This window comes from Microchirus variegatus, assembly GCF_963457635.1.
Source record: "Microchirus variegatus genome assembly, chromosome: 20".
Lineage (NCBI taxonomy): Eukaryota > Metazoa > Chordata > Actinopteri > Pleuronectiformes > Soleidae > Microchirus > Microchirus variegatus.
Window position 1 is genome coordinate 20,061,165 of NC_139821.1, and position 21,011 is coordinate 20,082,175.

The window sequence follows — 21,011 nt, forward strand, 5'->3', positions numbered from 1 at the left end:
AGTGCTAACCACTACACCAACCGTGAAATGTAGAGCAGGTAAAAGAAAAATAACAGAGAGAGCAATAAGGAGGACATGAGAGCGGGTTTACACTATATATTTTTTGTCTGAAATGTAGGTACGTAGGTAAAATGTACATCTTTGATAAATAGTCTTACTAATATTCTGAGTTGTGGCTTTTCATTTTCTAATTTCTACAATCAAACATCCAAATACCAAATTAAAGCATTAATAATAATGTTTACATAGTAGTACAAATCAGTATCAGATGGGATTTATTTTGGGCCCTGCCCCTACAGCTTCAAGTCCTCCTCTGCACTGGTGGGAGGTGTTACCAGAATAATCAAAATGGGCACCATAAATAAAATGTGGTGATATTGTGATAAGACTGCACTCAGATTAGGTGATGAGCCAGAGGAAAATCATGAGGACATTTTTAGACACCAGCGTCATCTTACTAATGTTATATTTTTGCTTTTCCTCTGCTGTGTCCTCTCTTTATTCCTCCTCCTGTCAGTTACAGGGACAGTTTAATTTAAATGGGATGCACGAAACTGGAGATGTGATTCTTGGTGGACTGTTTACAGTCAACTTAATTTCAACTGATCCTGACCTGTCTTTTACCTCAGAACCACAAAAGTCTCACTGCTATGGGTGAGTCTGTGAGAGAAACAGCATGAAACACAAGTCTATAAGTAGATGAATGATGTGTGATATTTATGATTAACGTCAAATATTTACAGTGTGTATATATGCCATTTTAAGCCATGTTTGTCTTCACATTTTGTTTTTGTGTGAACAATTTATCTGACTGAATTCATATGTAGTTGTTAAACATGTAACTTTGTATATACTATTTAATGTTTTTTTTGTTTGTTTTTTTTATCATAAACACTTGTGCTATGTTGTTAGGGTTGATATTATAGGATTCAGACAGGCTCAGACCATGGCCTTTGCTATTGATGAGATCAACAGAAACTCCAACCTGCTGCCTAATGTGACTCTGGGATACAGTCTGTATGATAACTGCCTTCAACTAAGAATTGGATTTCGTGCAGCACTGACCTTAGTCAGTGGTCAGGAAGAGGAAGTTACAATAGAGGAGAACTGTGTAGGAACCCCTCCAGTCCTAGCGATTGTGGGTGGTTCTTCTTCTACACGTTCAATTGCCATATCCACAGTCTTAGGTTTGTACAGATTGCCTCTGGTAAGTTTAAATAAATTAAATACATGAACATTTCAATCACCATGAAAATATATATTTTTTGAATTTTGAATGAAAGAAAGGATTCCTTATTGTTTTGCAGGTGAGTTATTTTGCCACATGTTCCTGCCTGAGTGACCGACCAAGGTTTCCATCTTTCTTTAGGACTATCCCAAGTGACCATTTTCAGGTAAATCTATCCTTAAAATTCTAAATGACAAAAAATTACATAATGCAAGAACATTTACACATACTGTATGTTGGAATTAACAATAGCTAATATTTTGTGTATCACTAGTCATATTTATGTGTCTCATTTACAGAATTGTCTGGCATCAGATGATTCCAGCCTGTGCACTTATCCCTCTGTTCTGTGTCCACATAGGTGAATGCTATGATTCAGGTTCTAAAACACTTTGGTTGGACTTGGACTGGTCTGATCATCAGTGATTCTGATTATGGAGTCCACGCTGCCCGATCCTTTCATTCTGATATTGGTCCAGCTGGTGGAGGTTGTTTAGCTTACACAGAAATGTTGCCCCAGGGTGGCAACCCTGCTGAATTTAGGAGAATAGTGGATGTGATAAAGAAATCTACAGCTCGGGTGGTGATTGTGTTTGGATATGACAGTCACATGATGAAGCTCATGGAAGAGGTCGGTCCTTAAAAAGATTTGTTACCAAAATGTTTGACTATATAAAAAAAATGCATTTCATGAATAATGTTACACCTGCAATTTGTAAAAATTATTTATTGAACTTTACCTTTGATCCAATCGTAAATATAGGTTGGGGACAGTGATGAATGTATTGTGATGAATTAATTTACTTGTTATTATGCAACAACAGGTGGTGAAACAGAATGTGACAGGTCTGCAGTGGATGGCCAGTGAAGCCTGGTCATCAGCTACTGTGCTCCAGACTCCCCAACTCATGCCGTACCTGGGTGGAACACTGGGCATCGCCATCCGTCGTGGAGAAATACCAGGACTGAGGGACTTCCTGTTACAAATACGTCCTGACTTACATCACAACAGAGATGGAAACAGCCTGGTGAGAGTTTCCCTCTGAATTGGTATATTTAGGAAAAAATATATTGAAATAAATCAATTTAAGATGGGTTACTATATTGCAGGTGAATCAGTTTTGGGAACACACATTTCAGTGTAGATTTGCACCACCTCCAGCAGGTTGGGTGGAAGCTGGAGGAGAATTATGCACCGGACAGGAAGTTATAGAGAATGTGGAGACTGAGTTATTGGATGTGTCAGACCTCAGGTCAGAGTATAATGTGTATAAGGCTGTGTACGCTCTGGCGTATGCTCTTGATGACATGCTGCAGTGTGAGCCAGGGAGAGGACCTTTCAGCAACAACACCTGTGCTCATTTACAAAGACTGGAGCCATGGCAGGTGAGATATCAGTTTACACTCAACCCTAAGTTTCAAGTTATCATTTCTGTTTCATGTGTGTGTGAAGTGTTAAGAAATTATACACTAAATCCTACTTCTGATATTCTTCATAGAGTGAAATTTAGTTTAAATTTAAATACTTGAATAATACAATATCTAATCAGTAGTTTATGTTCCTGTCTGTAATAAACTTAAATTAGATTTTCAAATGTTAAACACTAGTCTGTTTACTGTGGTCATAAGTTATCCTTAACACAACAGTAATAGCTTTCATTTTCATTTTTGTCGCTAATCTTGATTTTCATAGATTATGCATTACTTGGAAAAAGTCAACTTCACGACAACATTTGGTGATCAAGTGTCATTTGATGAGAATGGTAATGCCTTACCAATATATGACATCATGAACTGGGTGTGGCTCCCTGATGGAAGAACTAAAGTTCAGAGAGTGGGTGAGGTTAAGAGATCAGCCAAAGGAGAAGAACTCACGCTGAATGAAGACAAAATCTACTGGAACTTTGAATCCAAACAGGTTACGTCTTACTTTTCAGAATACCATATCTTTACCATGAACATTATTAGTCGAACAGACACTAAATTTTCTCCACACAGCCTCCTCGGTCAGTGTGCAGTGAGAGCTGTCCCCCAGGTACCCGCATGGCCAGAAAGAAGGGGGAACCTGAGTGTTGTTTTGACTGTGTCCCTTGTTCTGAGGGAAAGATCAGCAATATGGCTGGTGAGTGTAAAGTTTCAACCTCCACAGTTTAGAGATGCTGTATAAACATGCATCTCATCACTTTTCTATTTTCTCAGACTCCATGGAGTGCACCAATTGTCCAGAAGATTTCTGGTCCAGCCCCCAGCGTGACCACTGTGTTCCTAAGAAAATAGAGTTCCTCTCCTACCATGAGCCTCTGGGTATCTGCTTGACAACCACCTCACTGTTGGGCACATTTATCTGTGTTGTTGTTCTTGGCATCTTCATCCATCATCACAGCACACCTATAGTTCGTGCTAACAATTCAGAACTCAGTTTTCTTCTCCTGGTGTCACTCAAATTGTGTTTCTTGTGTTCATTGCTCTTCATTGGACGACCCAGATCATGGACTTGCCAACTAAGACATGCAGCATTTGGCATCAGCTTTGTGCTTTGTGTCTCATGTATCCTGGTGAAAACCATGGTGGTTCTGGCTGTGTTCAGGGCCTCCAAACCAGGAGGTGAGTCCAGTCTGAAGCGGTTTGGTGCTGTGCAGCAGAGAGGGACAGTTCTGGTTCTGACTTCTGTTCAAGCAGCAATCTGCACTGCCTGGCTTGTCTCTGCTTCACCAATGCCTCATAAAAACACCCAGTATCACAATGACAAGATAGTTTATGAATGTGTAGTTGGGTCCACGTTTGGTTTTGCAGTTTTACTTGGTTATATTGGTTTACTGGCTGTCCTCAGTTGTTTGTTAGCTTTTCTAGCAAGGAATCTTCCAGACAGTTTCAATGAGGCCAAACTCATCACTTTCAGCATGCTGATCTTCTGTGCAGTGTGGGTGGCCTTTGTCCCTGCTTACATCAGTTCACCAGGCAAATATGCAGATGCAGTAGAGGTATTTGCCATCCTGGCCTCCAGTTTTGGCCTCTTGGTGGCACTGTTTGGACCCAAATGCTACATAATCCTGTTCAGACCAGAGAAAAATACAAAGAAAGCCATCATGGGTCGTGGCATTGTATCATAGAAATGGCAAGAGACCACATTAGTCAATTCTAGCTTAAAAGTACACACAAAAATGCAGCTAAAATAATGTTTTAATATATATTTCAATATTATGTAAATGAAAAATAAATATTGTAAATATATGTATTTAAATGTAATATGTTAATTAATCTTATAACCTTTAAGATTTATTCATGATCTATGAACGAAGTATGTGTATGTTTCTTTTGATGCCCTGCTCAATGGACGGACCATTCAGATGCATCAGCTCTCTCTCCTCAGAAACTTATCCCTCAGCTTTCTGTTCTGTTAGTATCAGATACATAGGTAATGGTGGTGGACAGATGTCCTCCATAACAGAAAGTCAGCTGTTTTCCATGTTCATATGTGTTATCATGCTGTGGTGCAGCTTAAATGCCCAGTAAGCACCATTGGCTGCTGTAATCCCCAATCGGTAAGACCCTCCTTTGCAGTATATTTTCACCAGAAATATGTAAATATGCAAAAGCTGGCTCTCATTCTCCAAAACCATGTCATGGGGACATAAATAAAGTTAGTTTGTACCATTACAATTAATAAAGTTATTTTCCCTTTAAACGTAATAAGACAACTTTCATCTAACAGTATTTATTCAGGAAGTGTGGAGCTGATTGGAATTGATGACACAATTTCCACAGACTGGATTTTCCCTAAATTTAAACATCTCCTCTCATGCATTTGAAAACATTATCAGTGAAATAATGATAGAGGTATATTTATGGATTTATTTTAGGATCTGAAGACCCTTCTCAACAAAAAAAAGAGGCCTTCAGATAGGGATGTAACGATACACTGAACTCAAGACTCGATACGGTTCACTTTTTTTTGTTCACGATACGATTTTCTCACGATTTTTTTTTTTTAATCAAAATGAATGAGCTACAGACAAATTATTGCCTTTTATTCGTAGAAAAAAAATCTTAGAGGTGCTTTCGTTACAGAAACTCTGTATAACAGTTTGTGTCCTCTTATAAAAAGTGCAACTTACATGGCCATCTTAAACAACAAAATACATTAAAAATATCTCCTTTCTTTAGAAACACTCTCACAAGAGAAGGCCACATTATAGTTATCCGACTGCGTAATTACGGAGACCCCTCGAGGCTTCATACTTCTCCGTCATGGTAATGGATATGCACTGCATTTTCCCACCCGATCAGTAGGGGTCGCTACGCAAGGTTGTTGTGCTTTTAGCTACAGTGAGCAATGGCGTCCGAGAGAGAAAGACTATGGAAGCGGAATAACATTGAAACAGTGGCTGTTTCTCACTTTTCTGTGTCACGGAATGTAGTTTTAAGATCATTTGAGGCGAGAAATTGGCCATTAAGAGTCTAAACATGTGCTGTGTGTATTAAGATATGACACATTATAGTTTTGCAGCTCACGAGGTGGCGTAACGTTACTTTGCTTCTCACAGTGGTGGCGGCTAATATGCTGCTGCATGTTGCTCATGTTGCCGCTATTAGCAGTGTCTTGCAACATTTACATGCTGTTTTGGTTTTGTCTGTCCATTTCTCACCGGTTGTATTTGCGTATATAGGGAATCCAAAATGCCGCCACACAGGTGATTTTAAACAGCTCGGAGCATCCTCTATCTCAAGTTTCGTCAAAAAAGACCCCAAAAGTATCTTGGAATGTCTTGAAATTGTTCACAGTCATAGTCAAGCATGCCCTGAACAAGAATCCGTTGAAAATATTTGCATATCTCTTGAATAATATTTTTAATGAATTTTTGAAAATCCGGAAAGCGATCCATGCACTTGGACATTCCAAGTTTGTTGGAATGTCTTGAAATTGTACTCAGTCATAGTCAACGATGCCCTGAACAAGAATCCATTGAAAATATTTGCATATCTCTTGAGGAATATTTTTAATCAATTTTTGAAAATCAGGAAAGCGATCCATGCACTTAGGCAGTGAATTAACTTTTTCTTCAAAAAAGACCCCAAAAATATCTTGGAATGTCTTGAAATTGTACACAGTCATAGTCAAGCATGCCCCGAACAAGAATCTGTTGAAAATATTTGCATATCTCTTGAAGAATATTTTTTATGAATTTTTGAAAATCAGGAAAAGCGATCCATGCACTTGGACATTCCAAGTATGTTGGAATGTCTTGAAATTGTACTCAGTCATATTCAACGATGCCCTGAACAAGAATCCATTGAAAATATTTGCATATCGCTTGAGGAATATTTTTAATGAATTTTTGAAAATCAGGAAAGCGATCCATGCACTTAGGCAGTGACTTAACTTTTTCGTCAAAAAAGACCCCAAAAGTATCTTGTAATGTCTTGAAATTGTACACAGTCAAAGTCAAGCATGCCCTGAACAAGAATCCGTTGAAAATATTTGCATATCTCTTGAAGAATATTTTTAATGAATTTTTGAAAATCAGGAAAGCGATCCATGCACTTGGACATTCCATGTTTGTTGGAATGTCTTGAAATTGTACTCAGTCATAGTCAACGATGCCCTGAACAAGAATCCATTGAAAATATTTGCATATCTCTTAAGGAATATCTTTAATGAATTTTTGAAAATCAGGAAAGCGATCCATGCACTTAGACAGTGACTTAACTTTTATTCAAAAAAGACCCCAAAAGTATCTTGTAATGTCTTGAAATTGTACACAGTCATAGTCAAGCATGCCCTGAACAAGAATCCGTTGAAAATATTTGCATATCTCTTGAGGAATATTTTTTATGAATTTTTGAAAATCAGGAAAGCGATCCATGCACTTGGACATTCCAAGTATGTTGGAATGTCTTGAAATTGTACTCAGTCATAGTCCACGATGCCCTGAACAAGAATCCATTGAAAATATTTGCATATCTCTTAAGGAATATTTTAAATGAATTTTTGAAAATCAGGAAAGCGATCCATGCACTTAGGCAGTGACTTAACTTTTTTTTAAAAAAAGACCCCAAAAGTATCTTGGAATATCTTGAAATTGTACACAGTCTTAGTCAAGCATGCCCTGAACAAGGATCCGTTGAAGATATTTGCATATTTCTTGAGGAATATTTTTAATGAATTTTTGAAAATCAGGAAAGCGATCCATGCACTTGGACATTCCAAGTTTGTTGGAATGTCTTGAAATTGTACTCAGTCATATTCAACGACGCCCTGAACAAGAATCTGTTGAAAATATTTGCATATCTCTTAAGGAATATTTTAAATGAATTTTTGAAAATCAGGAAAGCGACCCATGCACTTAGGCAGTGACTTAACTTTTTATTCAAAAAAGACCCCAAAAGTATCTTGGAATGTCTTGAAATTGTACACAGTCATAGTCAAGCATGCCCTGAACAAGAATCTGTTATAAATATTTGCATATCTCTTAAGGAATATTTTGAATTAATTTATGAAAATCAGGAAAGCGATCCATGCACTTAGGCAGTGACTTAACTTTTTCTTCAAAAAAGACCCCAAAAGTATCTTGGAATGTCTTGAAATTGTACACAGTCATAGTCAAGCATGCCCCGAACAAGAATCTGTTGAAAATATTTGCATATCTCTTGAAGAATGTTTTTATTGAATTTTTGAAAATCAGGAAAAGCGATCCATGCACTTGGACATTCCAAGTATGTTGGAATGTCTTGAAATTGTACTCAGTCATATTCAACGATGCCCTGAACAAGAATCCATTGAAAATATTTGCATATCGCTTGAGGAATATTTTTAATGAATTTTTGAAAATCAGGAAAGCGATCCATGCACTTAGGCAGTGACTTAACTTTTTCGTCAAAAAAGACCCCAAAAATATCTTGGAATGTCTTGAAATTGTACACAGTCATAGTCAAGCATGCCCTGAACAAGAATCCGTTGAAAAGATTCCCATATCTCTTGAAGAATATTTTTTATGAATTTCTGAAAATCAGGAAAGCGATCCATGCACTTGGACATTCCAAGTATGTTGGAATGTCTTGAAATTGTACTCAGTCATAGTCAACGATGCCCTGAACAAGAATCCATTGAAAATATTTGCATATCCCTTAAGGAATATTTTTAATGAATTTTTGAAAATCAGGAAAGCGATCCATGCACTTAGGCAGTGACTTAACTTTTTCTTCAAAAAAGACCCCAAAAGTATCTTGTAATGTCTTGAAATTGTACACAGTCATAGTCAAGCATGCCCTGAACAAGAATCCGTTGAAAATATTTGCATATCTCTTGAAGAATATTTTTAATGAATTTTTGAAAATCAGGAAAGCGATCCATGCACTTGGACATTCCATGTTTGTTGGAATGTCTTGAAATTGTACTCAGTCATAGTCAACGATGCCCTGAACAAGAATCCATTGAAAATATTTGCATATCTCTTAAGGAATATTTGTAATGAATTTTTGAAAATCAGGAAAGCGATCCATGCACTTAGGCAGTGACTTAACTTTTTATTCAAAAAAGACCCCAAAAGTATCTTGGAATGTCTTGAAATTGTACACAGTCATAGTCAAGCATGCCCTGAACAAGAATCCGTTGAAAATATTTGCATATCTCTCGAGGAATATTTTTTATGAATTTTTGAAAATCAGGAAAGCGATCCATGCACTTGGACATTCCAAGTATCTTGGAATGTCTTGAAATTGTACTCAGTCATAGTCCACGATGCCCTGAACAAGAATCCATTGAAAATATTTGCATATCTCTTAAGGAATATTTTTAATGAATTTTTGAAAATCAGGAAAGCGATCCATGCACTTAGGCAGTGACTTAACTTTTTCTTTAAAAAAGACCCCAAAAGTATCTTGGAATATCTTGAAATTGTACACAGTCATAGCCAAGCATGCCCTGAACAAGAATCCGTTGAAGATATTTGCATATTTCTTGAGGAATATTTTTAATGAATTTTTGAAAATCAGGAAAGCGATCCATGCACTTGGACATTCCAAGTTTGTTGGAATGTCTTGAAATTGTACTCAGTCATAGTCCACGATGTCCTGAACAAGAATCCATTGAAAATATTTGCATATCTCTTAAGGAATATTTGTAATGATTTTTTGAAAATCAGGAAAGCGATCCATGCACTTAGGCAGTGACTTAACTTTTTATTCAAAAAAGACCCCAAAAGTATCTTGTAATGTCTTGAAATTGTACACAGTCATAGTCAAGCATGCCCTGAACAAGAATCCGTTGAAAGTATTTGCATATCTCTTGAAGAATATTTTTAATGAATTTTTGAAAATCAGGAAAGCGATCCATGCACTTGGACATTCCAAGTTTGTTGGAATGTCTTGAAATTGTACTCAGTCATAGTCAACGATGCCCTGAACAAGAATCCATTGAAAATATTTGCATATCTCTTAAGGAATATTTTTAATGAATTTTTGAAAATCAGGAAAGCGATCCATGCACTTAGGCAGTGACTTAACTTTTTCTTTAAAAAAGACCCCAAAAGTATCTTGGAATATCTTGAAATTGTACACAGTCATAGTCAAGCATGCCCTGAACAAGAATTCATTGAAGATATTTGCATATCTCTTGAGGAATATTTTTAATGAATTTTTGAAAATCAGGAAAGCGATCCATGCACTTGGACATTCCAAGTATGTTGGAATGTCTTGAAATTGTACTCAGTCATAGTCAACGACACCCTGATGTAAGTCACCAACCAGTGATTTTTTTAAGATAACATATCCTATTTTTTTTTTAAAAGAAAGAAGAAAAAGAACATATCCTACTTCTCTCGCATTCGCGAATCATGATAATTTTTTTCTGTCAACCGGTGCGAATCGTCAAGCATTTGTACCGATTTTAATCGTGTCACGATGCATCGCTACATCCCTACCTTCAGACATGGGGACCGGGAGGAAATCAAGAAGGTACAGCGTGACCTGAAGATCCTGAGATGCTGAGGCAGAGCAGAGACACCTACAGGAGGAAGCTGGAGTCCAAACTCCAGCAGAATGAGATGAGGGAGGTGTGGTCCCGAATGAACAACATCACTGGATTCAATGGGTAGGAGAAACCGACAGAGGGCACCGTCGAGAGGGCTAACCAACTGAATCTCTACTTTAACAGGTTCAGGTCACAGACTTCAACACAGTCCCCCTCCTGCTGCCTCCTCCACACATCACAGTCCCAGGCTACTGAGGGCTTGTGCCACCCAGCTGACTGTGATCCTGCAGCACCTCTTCAACCTGAGCCTCCAACAGGAGATGGTCCCAGCGCTGTGGAAGACATGATGTCTGGTTCCTGTCCCAAAGACAAAGTCATCATCATCATCATGTGAACCCAAGAACTACTGCCCAGTGGCCTTGACGTCCCATGTGATGAAGGTGCTAGAGGGCTGGTCTTGGCCCACCTCAGACCGCATGTAAAGTCCTCACTGGACCCGCTTCCTTTTCCTTATCAGCCCAATCTGCGGGTGGATGCCGCCATCATCTATCTGTTGCATCGAGCACAGTCTAACCGTCTAAGAAGTTGCGGGTGGTGGGGGTGGACATGCCCACCATCTCCTGGACCACTGATTACCTGACAGGCAGACCACAGTTTGTCCGACTGGGTCGTGGTTTGTCTGATGTGGTGGTTAATGATGTAGGTGCCCCACAAGGAACCGTGCTGTCCCCCATACTGTTCACCATATACACCTCAGACAAGTTCAATATTTCAATATGACTCTGTGTCATGCCACCTGCAGAAGTTCTCCAATGATTCTGCGGTGGTGGGGTGTATATGGGACGGACAGGAGGCGGAGTCCAGGACAGTGGTAGTTGAATTTGTGGAGTGGGCCAGTGAGAACCACCTGCTTCTGAATGTGACCAAGACCAAGAAGATGGTGGTGGACTTCAGGAGGAAGAGGACAGCTCCACAACCACTGAGGGTGCTGGGGGAGGACAAAGAGATGGTGGAGGATTACAAATTCCACACATTAGTCTCTCTCTTATGCCATTTATAGGACTATTTTCTTATATATTTGTACATTTTATGTTAATATCTTTCTTTTCCTGGTGGAGGATAAAGTGGTAGATAATGGATGGATGGATGGATCTTTCTTTTCTTTTGGATCATATTGCTGCTATGTCAAAACAATTTCCCCTCTGGATGAATAAAGTATTTCTATACTATTCTATTCTATTCTATTCTATTCTATGAGGGTCGTACACACACACACACACACACACACACATATATATATACATATATATATATATATATATATATGTATATATATAGCTCCTGAAAAAGAAGAACTGTCTTGTTCTGTCATATTTAAGCATTTAATATAACATTGATGCATTGATCATTTTTTAAATGCTATATTAAGTATTTAGTATATTTGTTTTAAAAATGTTCATCCACCTCAGCTCATAATTTCACGGATTTCACATAGTGTATGATAATGATTATGATTATTATGATTATGATAATGTATTGTGGTCAATGAGAAAATATATTTTTGGGCCGCATTAGTATTTTTTGTTTGCCACAAGTAGCCAAGGAGACAAAATTGTCTTCGAGGCAGTGGGGGTGGTGCACAATCCAGTTTTTACAATACATCCATGGGGCTAGACCGTTTCATTTGAACAGCGCCTCACGTCCACCTACTGGTGAGTAAGCAGCCGAGGGAGTCATCTCCTCCCTGTGCTGCTCACTTGGGCACCATCAATAAAATGCAGTGATATTTACAGATTCACATCCTCCTCTGCACTGATGGGAGGTGTTACAAGATTAATCAACATGGGCACCATCAATAAAATGTGGTCATATTGTGATAAGACTACACTCAGAAAAGGAGACGAGCCAGAGGAAAGTCATGATGGCATTTTTAGACACCAGCCTCATCCTCCTAATGTTGTATTTCTGCTTCTCCTCTGCTGTGTCCTCCTCTCTTTCCTCTTGCCAGTTAAAGGGACAGTTTAATTTAAATGGGATGCACAAAACTGGAGATGTGATTCTTGGTGGACTGTTTACAGTCAACTTAATTTCTACCTATAATGACCTGTCTTTTACCTCAGAGCCACAAATGCCTGACTGCTACGGGTGAGTCTGTGAGGGAAACAGCACAAAGCTGATGAAACACAAGTCTATAAGTAGACTGTATGTATGATTAATGTAAAATACTTACAGTGTGTATTTATGCCATTTATGTCATGTTGCGTTTGCCTTTAGATTTTGTCATTATGTTTCAAATACTTATCTGACTTAATTTTCTTAATATGTAGTTGAGATTTGTATAATTCGTATTGAATGTATTTTATATCGTAAATACTTGTGTTATGTTATTAGTTTTGATATTATAGGATTCAGACAGGCTCAGACCATGGCCTTTGCTATTGATGAGATCAACAGAAACTCCAACCTGCTGCCTAATGTGACTCTGGGATACAGTCTGTATGATAACTGTCTTCAACTCGGAATTGGATTTCGTGCAGCACTGACCTTAGTCGGTGGTCAAGAAGAGCAAGTTACATTAAAGGAGAACTGTGTAGGAACTCCTCCAGTCCTAGGGATTGTGGGTGATTATTCCTCTACAGGTACTATTGCCATATCCACAGTCTTAGGTTTGTACAGAGTCCCTCTGGTAAGTTTGTCTTTCACCTCAAAAATTGCTTTTAGGTTTATACATTCATGAGTAATTAGCTGTGAAAAAAAGTGAGTTAAAAAGGTTATTTTTTAAGATTCCTTATTGTTTTGCAGGTGAGTTATTTTTCCACATGTTCCTGCCTGAGTGACCGACAAAAGTTTCCATCTTTCTTTAGGACAATCCCGAGTGATGATTTTCAGGTGAAAATGAATCTGCTAAATCAAAATAAATAAAATAAAACCTGTATAATAACACTCCTGGATATACTAATCAATACTATCCAATATTTTGTGTATCACCAGTGAGGTTACGTGTTTCATTGACAGTTGTGTGGTGTCAGATATACAAGACTTAAAGACAGTGATTAAACATCAAACTTTGATGAACCTGTAACAGGATTCCTAGTGAAAGATTATGTGCACTAATCCCTCTGCTCTGTGTCCACATAGGTGAATGCTATGATTCAGATTCTAAAACACTTTGGTTGGACTTGGGCAGGTCTGCTCATCAGTGATGATGATTATGGAGTCCACGCTGCCCGATCCTTTCACTCTGATCTGGGTCCAGCTGGTGGAGGTTGCCTGGCTTACACAGAGATTTTGCCCTGGGGTGATGATCCTGCTGAACTGAGGAGAATAGTGGATGTGATGAGGAAATCTAAAGCTCGAGTGGTGATTGTGTTTGCACATAAGAGTCATATGATCCAACTAATGGAAGAGGTATTTGTCTTGAATACTCTGCTGTCTTGATGTTTCTTAGTAAAAGGGATTTATGTTCTGTCGACAAATCTAGGCAACACAAACACTGAGCTAGTACAAGGTCATCTGCATACAACTCAGAGTCTGATCAAAAAGGATAAAAGGGAAATATTAAGGTGTCTGATTGAATGACCTCTATGTTTCCTGAAACCAGTAATTATCATTCTTCTTTAACTATCTATTATCTTTTATCTAGTCTATTAAAATATTATAATGTCATCTGTCATTAAGGTGTGTTTCCTGTAATACTTTACATGCATTTTACTCAAGCTCTTTTTTCTTCTAAGTGAATGCATGACCCCATTTATATTAAATTAAACAATTTAAAGGTTGAGGACAACGTGGTAGATAATGGATGGATGAATTGAAAGGTTATGGTCATTAGCCATAATCTACCATATGTTGCATATGTCATATTATAATCTCCAATCTCTCATGAACCTAATGATATGAACTTAACATAGGAACATTCAAACAATCCATAACAGAATATGTTCATGCTTTGTGCAATCTTTTGCAGTTTAACATGTTAATGTAGCAGATCGTTTCAGAATCAGTATCAATATGTTAACTAGATGTTTGCAACTACAGAGTACAGTCACTTGCTGTGTAGACGTGTGCTATCACTGAAGAAAACCTGCAGTCTGGTTTTAGTCTGAAATTCACTTTTTTCTCTTTTCTGCCAGGCCTTATGTAATGAATAAAAAAGAATAATGAGAGCTTGAATGGTGCAACAGTGCTGGTACTTTATTAAACATGGTGCTCCGTTAATAAATGCAGGTTTTTTACCCTGATTTAACAGCTTCAGAGTCATTGTGATGATTAAAAATCTTGTTGCAGGGAGATTGGGAGCTGTCTTCCACTCCCCCTACCGTCTGTTTGTGGTAAACCAGCCTTGCAAGATCAGGGCTGCTGACCTGCAGTCCTGTTTTGAGCAAACATGAACTTCTGATCTCTTATTTAGTTAAGAGCATGGAACACAAATAACAATATGGTGAGGGGGCCTCTATTTACCCAATATGTGGCTCATTTCCACTAACCTGTAAAGTAGTTGTTTTCAGTGTCAGTTAATTTAAAAAAATGTTCAGTACATCCTGCATGTGTTCATCACATTAATCAGTAACTTCATGAACAGATAGTGACGATAAGAGAAGCAGCTTCACCGGGGAATCAGTGGTGAAGTGACACAGTCCACACTGTCATCTGCCCCGGGTGACGATGTCCCCAAAATGTGTCATATCGAACGGTTCCCTGACAGTGGCGCTGTTCCCAAGATGCCACATGACTGCACTTAGCACAGCTGTGACACCTTTACAGACGTCTCTTTTACTATTGTGGCAATGTGGAAAATTGCTTTTTGGGCCGCATGACAATTTTTTTTGTTGCAGTACCACGAGTGCCCACAATGACACATTGGTCTTCAAGGCAGAGGGGGTGGGGCTCTCTCCAATTCTGACACAGAGGAAGAACCGGTGGGGGGACTACACTTTTGTACCGGCTCACCTCAATGATTAGCGCCACTGGTGATGAATGAAAACTATAGCAACCGATGTAAACAAAAAGAGCGAGGGGGGAAATAAGACAAAACGCTCATACTACTACAATCACATAAGACATAACATTTTTATTAATACTTAATAATTTATTAACTAACGTTGAGTAGTAAACATTAAATGCTAACCTGCTTATTAATTCATCAACTAATATGTTAACTAACTCTAAGTAATACATAATAATGATTATTAATTATTATTTAACAGTTTGCTTGCTTAATGCTTAATAACATACTAACTAATGTTAATTAATTATTGTAAAGTGTTGCCACAAATTCATATGACAAAACATAGGCTTAATGTTGGACTGTATTATTATTATTTGTATTGTCAGTTATCTGTTAAAGCTGTTATTAGGAGATTGTTAGACTAGAACTGCTTATTAAGACACATTAAAAATCTCCTCTAATAATAATTAAGTAATAATAAGGTATTAATTCATACTTGTTATCATGCAACGTACAGGTGGTGAGGCAGAATGTGACAGGTCTGCAGTGGATTGCCAGTGAAGCCTGGACATCAGCTGCTGTGCTCCAGACTCCTCACTTCATGCCATACCTGGGTGGAACATTGGGCATCGCCATCCGTCGAGGAGAAATACCAGGACTCAGGGACTTCCTGTTACAAATACGTCCTAATCTACATCACAACAACTCAGATGGAAACGGAATGGTGAGAGTTTCCCTCTGATTTGGTATTCGACAGACTAATATATTGGAATTAAAAAAAAAAAAAAAATACATTGCAGGTGAATCAGTTTTGGGAACACACATTTCAGTGTACATTTGCACCACCTCAAGCAGGTTGGGTGGAAGCTGGAGGAGAATTATGCACTGGACAGGAAGTTATAGAGAATGTGGAGACTGAGTTATTGGATGTTTCAGACCTCAGGCCAGAGTATAATGTGTATAAGGCTGTGTACGCTCTGGCATATGCTCTTGATGACATGCTGCAGTGTGAGCCAGGGAGAGGACCTTTCACCAACAAGACCTGTGCTCACTTGCAAAGACTGGAGCCATGGCAGGTGAGATATCAGTTTACACACAACTCCTAATGTAACTCAATACTTCTGGCTGACAACTCTTCAGCCACTCCAACTGGTGACACCGGAGGTACAGTAACACCATGCAGGTGGTCTGACCTGTGCTTGCATAAGCCATGTTTCCACCAAGTGGAGAGGACCCCACAAAATGGTTTGGTTTGGTACAGTACGATACATATTTTTTTTCAGTTTCCATGAGAAATAGTATAAAAATAACTGGCCACAACTGCAAAACATTCTTTGGTACCCTTCCCTTGGGGTACCACAGTAAAATTGTATGTGAGGGTAGCTCCACCCACAACAGTCAGCTGACTGGGCAACAGAAAAATTATCTGCACACATTTCCCATGGAAGGCGAGGCAAACGTCCACAATCTCATACAAAGCTGGACTTTACCAAGATTTTACCATTCCAAACCATACCATACTGTACCAAACTAAACCATACCATGATGGAGACAGAGCAATGTAGAGTGGAATTTAGTGGATAGAATTTATTTTGCAATATTAGACACTAATGTGTTTACTGTGGTCATACGTTATCCTTGACACAATAGTAATCGTTTTCATTTTTCTTTTTATCCCCAATCTGGATTTCTATAGAATATGCATTACTTGGAAAAAGTTAACTTCACCACAACATTTGGTGATCAAGTGTCATTTGATGAGAATGGGGATGCCTTACCAATATATGACATCATGAACTGGGTGTGGCTCCCTGGTGGAAGAACTAAAGTTGAGAGAGTGGGTGAGGTTAAGAGGTCAGCCTTCAAAGATGAAGAGCTCACACTGGATGAAAACAAAATCTTCTGGAACTTTGAATCCAAACAGGTTATTTATCGCTTTTTCACACTACCATCATAGCCTTACTCTTAAAGCTATACTTACCTTTCAGTTTTTACACTTTTCTTTTGTAATCTTAAATTGCTCCTAATAAGCGTATGGCACTCTAAATGGCTTGGCTGCTGCCGATCGTTCTGGAGGGTGGGACTTTGAGGGAGGGGGAGTTGTTCATGTTCAAATTTTTACTAAGTGCTGTGAGACATGTAAGAAAGGTAAGTTTAGATTTAATAGATTACTCAAACTAATATTGATTTTTCTCCACACAGCCTCCTCGGTCAGTGTGCAGTGAGAGCTGTCCTCCAGGTACCCGCATGGCCAGAAAGAAGGGGGAACCTGACTGTTGTTTTGACTGTGTCCCTTGTTCTGAGGGAAAGATCAGCAATATGACTGGTGAGTGTAAAGTTTTAAACATCACAGTTCAGAGAAGTATAAACGTGTCTCTCATCAACTTCTCTCTTTTCTCAGACTCCATGGAGTGCACCAATTGTCCAGAAGATTTCTGGTCCAGCCCCCAGCGTGACCACTGTGTTCCTAAGAGAACAGAGTTCCTCTCCTACCATGAGCCTCTGGGTATCTTCTTGACAACCACCTCACTGTTGGGCACATTTATCTGTGTTGTTGTTCTGGGCATCTTCATCCATCATCGCAGCACACCTATAGTTCGTGCCAACAATTCAGAACTCAGTTTTCTTCTCCTGGTGTCACTCAAATTGTGTTTCTTGTGTTCATTGCTCTTCATTGGACGACCCAGATCATGGACTTGCCAACTAAGACATGCAGCATTTGGCATCAGTTTTGTGCTTTGTGTCTCATGTATCCTGGTGAAAACCATGGTGGTTCTGGCTGTGTTTAGGGCCTCCAAACCAGGGGGTGAGTCCAGTCTGAAGTGGTTTGGTGCTGTGCAGCAGAGAGGGACAGTTCTGGTTCTGACTTCTGTTCAAGCAGCAATCTGCACTGTCTGGCTTGTCACTGCTTCACCAGTGCCTCATAAAAACACCCAGTATCACAATGACAAGATAGTTTATGAGTGTGCAGTTGGGTCCACAGTTGGTTTTGCAGTTTTACTTGGTTATATTGGTTTACTGGCTGTCCTCAGTTGTTTGTTAGCTTTTCTAGCAAGGAATCTTCCAGACAGTTTTAATGAGGCCAAGCATATCACATTCAGTATGCTGATCTTCTGTGCAGTGTGGGTGGCCTTTGTCCCTGCTTACATCAGTTCACCAGGCAAATATGCAGATGCAGTGGAGGTATTTGCCATCCTAGCTTCCAGTTTTGGCCTCTTGATGGCACTGTTTGGACCCAAATGTTATATAATCCTGTTCAGACAAGAGAGAAACACAAAGAAAGCCATTATGGGTCGAGACACTAAGTCATAAAAACAGCAAACGATAGGATTAGTACATTTTATTTTTACAATAAACAATAATCCAGATATATAATAATATGTTAATGGTAGTATTTATATATGTGTATATATAATGCTTTAAGGAAGAAGGCTGACTACATAATATAGTATTGTCTGTATTAAATAAGAAATATAATTTATCAACACAACCGTGAGGACAGCCTCTTCACTCCCACCTCCCAGCTCCAGACAGCGCAGATGCTGCTGATGAGCCGCTGCCTGCCTGGTGTAGCGTGATAAATTAGTGAAAGTGGAGCATGATAAATCAGCAAAAATTAAAATTCCTCCAAAAAATGTGAAAATCAAGGATGCATACCATCGGACCATGCTCAACCCATATCCAACTGACTAACGATCAGCGAGATATGCCTGTCACAGACAGACACACAGACACAACTTGCTTTATAGATAGATGTTTAATAAAGTCATTTTATTCATTCATTCATTCTGTCTTTTTGCAATAGGAATATGGACCACATTGATGCTGAGATAGACCACCTATTTAAATGTGTGCATATGATGTCTGTTAAGGGAGATTGTCATCAAGGTCATTCTATCTTCAAGACCAATGTTGTAAGGGAAAGGACAGAGGGTGACAATAATCCTAACAATAACAATACACTCGCAATTAGATCTGAATCTTGCAGCCCTGGAGTCACAGGTCCCTGCAGAGCGTGAATCATTTGGCTGGGTGGAGCTAGACAAGCCAGTGTTTGTCACAGTCTTGATTGCACCGATCATTGGCACCAGTTTTTATGTAGACAACCAATAAGCTACTTTGGGAAAATCATGATGTCGTAGTCCCATCTCTCTCTTGCGCTGGCATTCACTCTCATGTTTGTTGTTGTTGTTGTTATCCTCCTCTTGTGTTTGGAGATTATTTGGTCTGTTTGATTTATGCTTATTTACTTTCCTTTATTTCCTTCCTTCCATCTGGCTTGGTTTATTCTGTTTATGGGACTGTATTAATTGTAATGCAAACTCATTAGAATAAAGCTTTATTTAAAAAAAATCAAAATAAATAAATAAATAATATGATAATATAATAATAATAATAATAATAATAATAATAATAATTGCAAGCACACTTGATGTGCAAGGCTCTTTTTTTGTTTTTTGGTCTAACAGTGTTACTCCACCACCTACAGGCCCAATATATATTGTTTGGGGCATTTTGTTTGGATTAGGATATTTCCTGAAATGATGCTGTTTTACAAGGCATCTTTTTAAAATTTCAAAAAAAAATATTGTTTGATTTCTTCTGTTTCCATTTAGATAGGGCCTAAGTGAGGTGAGGGAGGGTGAGATAGGGAGAAGCTACTTGAAGCGGGTGCAAGTGGGACAGCAATGACAAGGGGTAACCCTATGTGCTAATTTACATCAAATAAAGTAGCAGATTTACTTTCTCAGTCTTTTGATGACAACATGTTAATAATGGGTGATTTTAATCCAGTCAAATGCTGGGAACAGAGCAAGAGATTGGTCCTTTTGGATCATGTTTACTGCTCACACATAGTGGACAGTGCTCTGACCGGGAGTCAAGCGTTGACTAAGCTCTTCACACAGGTCCTGTTTTGTAGGCTGTAGCACCAGCAGGTTATGGAAAATGTGATGATGAGCTCACTGAAGAGCGATACAATCTCTTTAGGGTGTTCCTGTTGATCCCAAAGTGTTGAGCATGCTCCTGTGTCTGCTGGCATTTCCTGAGTATCTCTTCAGTGTTGGAGGCAAATTTTAAGTTGTTGTCAAAGATTGTGCCAAGGTATTTGTACTTATCCACAGTCTCTACAGTCTTCCCAAGAATTGTGCTGACGTGCTGCTGCCAGCTCCCACTGTTTGCTGGAAAAGTTCACCGCTATATAACTTCTCCTCCACATTTAATGCCAGGGAGGAGTTCAACAAAGTCACCGAGCACCGAGCCATGGTAATGTGAGGCACCTGAGAGGAGGGACAGGAGAACTATATCATCTGCATATTTTACCAGTATACAGTCTGGATAGATGGACATGCAATCATCAGTGTAGAGGATGAAGAGCAGAGGTGAGAGAATGTAGCCCTGGGGGAGGCAGTAGAGGTGAAGGTGAGGTACGAGATGGTGTTTTGGACAAACAATCTCTGTAATCCACAAGATTAGCTGGTCATGTGGAGAGTTTCTCTGCAAGGATGTGTGGCTGTATGGTGTTGAATGCAAAGGAGAAGGTGTTGGGGAGTTCCAGATTCTTGTGAATTGTGTTCATGATGAATGTGTTGGCCTCATCAACCCCTCTGCATGCCTGGTGACCCATCAGGTGAGCAGTGGTGGAAGTCTCCCAGGATGAATACGGGTGCCCTGGGGGAGGACAGGGGATGGGTCCTAGTTATAGTGTATTGCAGAGTGCTAGATTAAAACCTGGTTACCAACATGTATATTGTGAAGCACATAGCAAATGCATTATCATATGTGTAAAGTACTGTATATGACAGCTATAAAGTTTGGGTCAAAGCCCCTATGAAGCATAAGGGTGAGAAAGGAAATATCTGGCACGA

At 39.0% G+C, this 21,011-nt stretch overlaps 2 protein-coding genes across 2 annotated transcripts; both read left to right on the forward strand.

Annotated features, from left to right (window-relative positions):
• Positions 1 to 3,017: 3,017 nt before the first annotated feature.
• On the forward strand, positions 3,018 to 4,338 carry LOC310941857 (extracellular calcium-sensing receptor-like; the record flags this gene model as incomplete). Its single annotated transcript, XM_083907105.1, has 3 exons — positions 3,018 to 3,146; positions 3,227 to 3,350; positions 3,428 to 4,338. 3 exons carry the CDS (start codon positions 3,018 to 3,020, stop codon positions 4,336 to 4,338), a joined length of 1,164 nt encoding a protein of 387 aa, XP_083763231.1.
• Positions 4,339 to 12,114: 7,776 nt separating this feature from the next.
• Positions 12,115 to 18,456, forward strand: LOC310941901 (extracellular calcium-sensing receptor-like; the record flags this gene model as incomplete). Its single annotated transcript, XM_083907149.1, has 9 exons — positions 12,115 to 12,341; positions 12,588 to 12,882; positions 12,999 to 13,085; positions 13,335 to 13,604; positions 15,662 to 15,868; positions 15,945 to 16,220; positions 16,841 to 17,068; positions 17,347 to 17,470; positions 17,546 to 18,456. 9 exons carry the CDS (start codon positions 12,115 to 12,117, stop codon positions 18,454 to 18,456), a joined length of 2,625 nt encoding a protein of 874 aa, XP_083763275.1.
• Positions 18,457 to 21,011: the final 2,555 nt, after the last annotated feature.